At 33.3% G+C, this 4089-nt stretch overlaps 1 protein-coding gene across 6 annotated transcripts; it reads right to left on the bottom strand.

The window, feature by feature from the left end:
- Window positions 1-694: 694 nt before the first annotated feature.
- On the bottom strand, window positions 695-3796 carry LOC141678099 (thioredoxin reductase-like). 6 transcript variants are annotated; one of them, XM_074484336.1, is made up of 5 exons: window positions 3032-3793; window positions 2587-2694; window positions 2035-2151; window positions 1526-1582; window positions 695-1209 (listed from the first exon to the last, which is right to left on the bottom strand). In XM_074484336.1, exons 1-4 carry the CDS (start codon window positions 3054-3056, stop codon window positions 1560-1562), a joined length of 273 nt encoding a protein of 90 aa, XP_074340437.1. In that variant the 5' UTR covers window positions 3057-3793; the 3' UTR covers window positions 695-1209; window positions 1526-1559. The 6 variants fall into 6 exon arrangements, 3 of the variants coding, with proteins under 3 accessions (XP_074340437.1, XP_074340438.1, XP_074340436.1); XR_012557610.1 differs by having other exon boundaries at window positions 695-1582; window positions 3011-3781; XR_012557609.1 differs by having other exon boundaries at window positions 695-1582; window positions 2587-2729; window positions 3011-3779.
- Window positions 3797-4089: the final 293 nt, after the last annotated feature.

Here is a 4089-nt window from a genome sequence, read left to right on the forward strand (position 1 = left end):
GTTATGGTTATTGTTCAATGCTAAAACGAGTAACGATTTGAGATGGTTTATAACTACTATTAACTAAGAGTTTATGCTAAGAATATTAACTAAGAGACTAAAAGGTTGATTTACTTATATAACATAAACATGGGATTCCAACTTCATTACTACTTCATTCAACAGCCTTTTTGTTCTTAAACTTAGCATGCAATGGTGATGACAACTAATCAGATAACATGAAACTAGTAAACGCCAAACTTTCTTTGTACAGATACTCTACTACCGACATCTACAAAAGAGATACAAGTTGAATAGACACCAATTATATTGAGACCCTATATGTCTATAGAAATTGACAACATAACGATTTAATGAACAAGTTATCTATCGTGATTACATAGGGCAAATAAGATGGTTAAAATTACCTACGAATCATGCATAACAATTACATGAATTTATGCTACCATGGCAAGTTCTAAACCTCTAAATTCACTGTCGCATCATTAGAGATTAACACCCAATCTTATAAGTTTGTGACGATCAGAAGACGAATAAGCACAACCAATACTAGGATATCATACAATCACCACACACTAAGGTATCAAAACATATTAACTATTGAAAACCATAAGTAAATCCGCTAGAACCCCACAATAATGATTAGCCCATAACTGAACTCATCACCACCGGGGTTCCGATAAAAGCATTGTATAATAAACTAAGTCTTTATAAAATGAATAATAAACAAAGTACGTAATCCAGAGTATTAGGTTCAACAGACAAGAAACGAGCATCCAAGTTTATAACTTACAATAAAGAATCACAAGAATAAACTAGATCTTCTTCGCCTTGGTTGTATTTATGCTATAGGTATTCTTGTCGTCTTCTCCTTAGTCTCTGTTGCGAAAAACGTCTCCAAGTTGTCTTTAAATAGCAGCCCAATTAATCCAGAAGCCCAAAAAAACAGTCTTCTAATTGAAACAGAATTCTGAAATCTTGACACGGCACAGTCGCGCGCTTCATCAGCGCGGGCACGGTGTCCTTCTGCATCTTCGGCGCGGCCGCGCGCTAGCACAGCACGAGCGCGCTGACCTTCTAAAAAAATTGATTATGCTTTCTTTGTTTTGCTGGTTCTTGATGGCTTTTCATGAGCAATCTTCACGACACCTTCCTAACACCATTTTAGCATCAAAGCAATGGTAAATCACCTTGATCCCGTATATATGCCTGAAATACAAAACACTAACAAAAACACATCAAAAACACAAATAACTTGAGTACAAAATATCAATTCAAGCCTTTATAGAGCATTCTAAGTGGACATTAATGCCACTTAAAAAGTGCAATTTCCACCAGGTGGGAGTCATTTAGGTAGCTTTTCTTTCCTTTTTATTTACAGCTCTTGCTTAAGAGTACTTAGGTAAACCACTATTTTTTTAACATGTGGTTCCTCAGCTGCCTATCTTCAGCGGGTGGATCAATCTGAGGGTGTGCAAAAATAAGTATACCCAAAATTTTGTGTTGTTAAGATAAATTGTTGAACCTCTAACTTCTTAATGATCAAGTTGTTCCATATTTCACCTCCACAAGTAAAACAAACCTGAAAAATTAAGCACATTTGTTAATTAAGCACACCTTGTGTTTAGTAAATTGTTTAAGAATACTTAACTTTGAATAATAAATTGTAACTATGCAGTGCTCTCTACTATTAAATTAGACACAACTGATAGGTTATTTAACAACCATATGAATAATTAACGACCCGAAAAAACAACTTTATGTATAACTACAAACGGAAGTAAGGATTCGAACACTTAAAGCAAAATGTAAGAGGTATTTTCAGAATACTTCTCTAACATTTTAAGACATGTGTATATATGCAATTGATGAGTAGCTCTAGATTCTATCCATGTGTAGACGAGACATATATGCATAATGATTAATAAATTATTAATATAAATTCTACAGGGACTATAGAAAGTATATCATGACCAGAAGAAGCATGTATAAAATATTATATTCTATATTCTAAGATCAGAAAAGTTTTTGTACCTGGTCTTGAATCCTTGGAGTACAACAAGTCTCCTCCACAGCGCTGTCCAAATTTTCTGCAATCAATAGCCCGTCCTGTCATTTTGGTCTTCCGTAAAGTTGATTCTGAGAACTTCTCTACAATTGCACCAGCATATCAGAGCAAAATTCAGCATATTAAATAGTACTTGAACATATTAGTACAAAAACAAATAGGACTTACAGCACAATGTTAACTACTAAATTAACAATCGATATAAAATAACAAATTAGTAAACAACAGATAATAGAACCCCAACCTATTTTCTATGTAATTAAACTTTATTCTACCAAAAGTTTCTGTTTTAGAGAATGGTTCTAATTTACTACAAGCTAAACGATGTCCTTATGTATAATATTATTATTCAGTTCCAACTATTATTAAAGCACCTAGGTTTACCACCAGATAAGAGAAATGAATTCCTAGTATGTACAAAAAATACAAAACCAGTGAATTATTTGGCACCTTCCATGAGGGCATCAGTCAGATAATCAACGACAAGAAAAATGTATAGATGAAATTACATCACTTACCAGATCCAACAACAGTAAAGGCCTGCCTATACTTCTTATCCTGAACATCCCCAACAGCCAAAACACCCTTAAGGCTCGTCTCAGTAGTCCCCGGAGTAGTAACTACAACTGTCCATTAAAAAACATAGTCGTCGATTCATGCCCTATAGCAAAAATAACCAATTAACCTTCAAATTAGAAACCTTGGAAATGGGTTTTACTAAAATTGACATTATTTACAGTTTCAGTAAAAATTTCAGTACCAAAATGTAATTACTATATATAGCTAATCAAATCAAAATCAAGAACCTCGGAAAAAAGGTTTCTGTGTATATAGTGAGATATAATCTATAAGTATCTAATTAGACAACTTATATGGTAAAGTTATATAATTATACAGTACACATAGAATACTTAGTATATTATACAATCCAGAGAGAGTTACCCGGCAGTAATCAGAACTTACAAATTTTAGACCAATCATTGAGCATCTGTCAACACAAAAAAAGATTTGGAATGTCAAACTCAGATAAACAAAGGCTTAGTACGCATCTCACTTCTTCAGCTAAAGTTAGATACTAGCAAACTTTGATTCAGTGGTGTTATGTTAAGAGGTTGTGTGACATGAAGACCAAAGATTGTCGTAAGGCATCCCAAAATTCAGCAACGATTTGTTGGGGTTCAGAAGAATTTGTTGTTGATGAAGAAGGGGTGTCAAATCCAGAGCATCCTCCCGGGAGTAAGAACTCAAAACATATCCAGTCGTATCAACGACTTACTTAGTGACCTTCGTCAAACGACTGCTTCCTTTTGAGATTCAGCAACTATTTGCTGGGGTTCAAAAGAGTAATAAGTCAAGTTCTATCCAGCTATCATATAATCCACATTGGCCCTACCTGACTTCTACATTGCTAGGCTGATTAATGTTTACCATCAATAATATGCTGACCAGATAAAAATTATGCCTCTGCTAAGACACAGGTTATTACTTTCTTTTTAGCACACACCAGCAGCAAAATAAAACTTGTAACACTATACACGTGAAGTTCAAAATTTATCCAAAGAAAAAAAGCAAAATATAGTTAACATTTTTGTACAATTCTTGCCGGTATTGTAATACAATATGAAACAGAGAAAACATTATCCAGAAAGTTGTAAATAAAGATTTCAGGGTTTCCACCTGGAGTTGGTATAAAGAGGAAGAAGAGCTCAAAATCAAGAATAAAACACACATAATATCAAAAACCTATATATAAAAACTAAAAACTTAGGGAGGTGTATTCAATTGAGATTTTGAAGGATTTTTATGGATTTTAGAAATCATGGGGTATTCAATTTGGATTTGAAATAATCCTTTAAAATCTGAAGGTATTCAACAAGGATTGGAAAAAGTCTTTTAAAATCTGAGTGTATTCAATTTAGATTTAAAAAAATCAATCAAAATTTGGTGGTATTCAATTTGGATTTTAAAAAATTCATCAAAATCTGATGGTATTAAAAAGTCCATGGATTTTCTTTTATTTA

The sequence above is a fragment of the Apium graveolens genome, chromosome 8 (assembly GCF_009905375.1).
Source record: "Apium graveolens cultivar Ventura chromosome 8, ASM990537v1, whole genome shotgun sequence".
Taxonomy (NCBI): Eukaryota; Viridiplantae; Streptophyta; class Magnoliopsida; order Apiales; family Apiaceae; genus Apium; species Apium graveolens.

Bases quoted from the DNA above. Each gene is read 5' to 3' on its own strand.
- LOC141678099 (XM_074484337.1), bottom strand. From the start codon at position 3,056: ATGCTCAATGATTGGTCTAAAATTT. The intron at 2,695-3,031 runs GTAAGTTCTGAT...TTTAATGGACAG, and splicing joins CAATGATTGGTCTAAAATTT to TTGTAGTTACTACTCCGGGG. The intron at 2,152-2,586 runs GTAAGTGATGTA...GTGCAATTGTAG, and splicing joins CTTTACTGTTGTTGGATCTG to AGAAGTTCTCAGAATCAACT.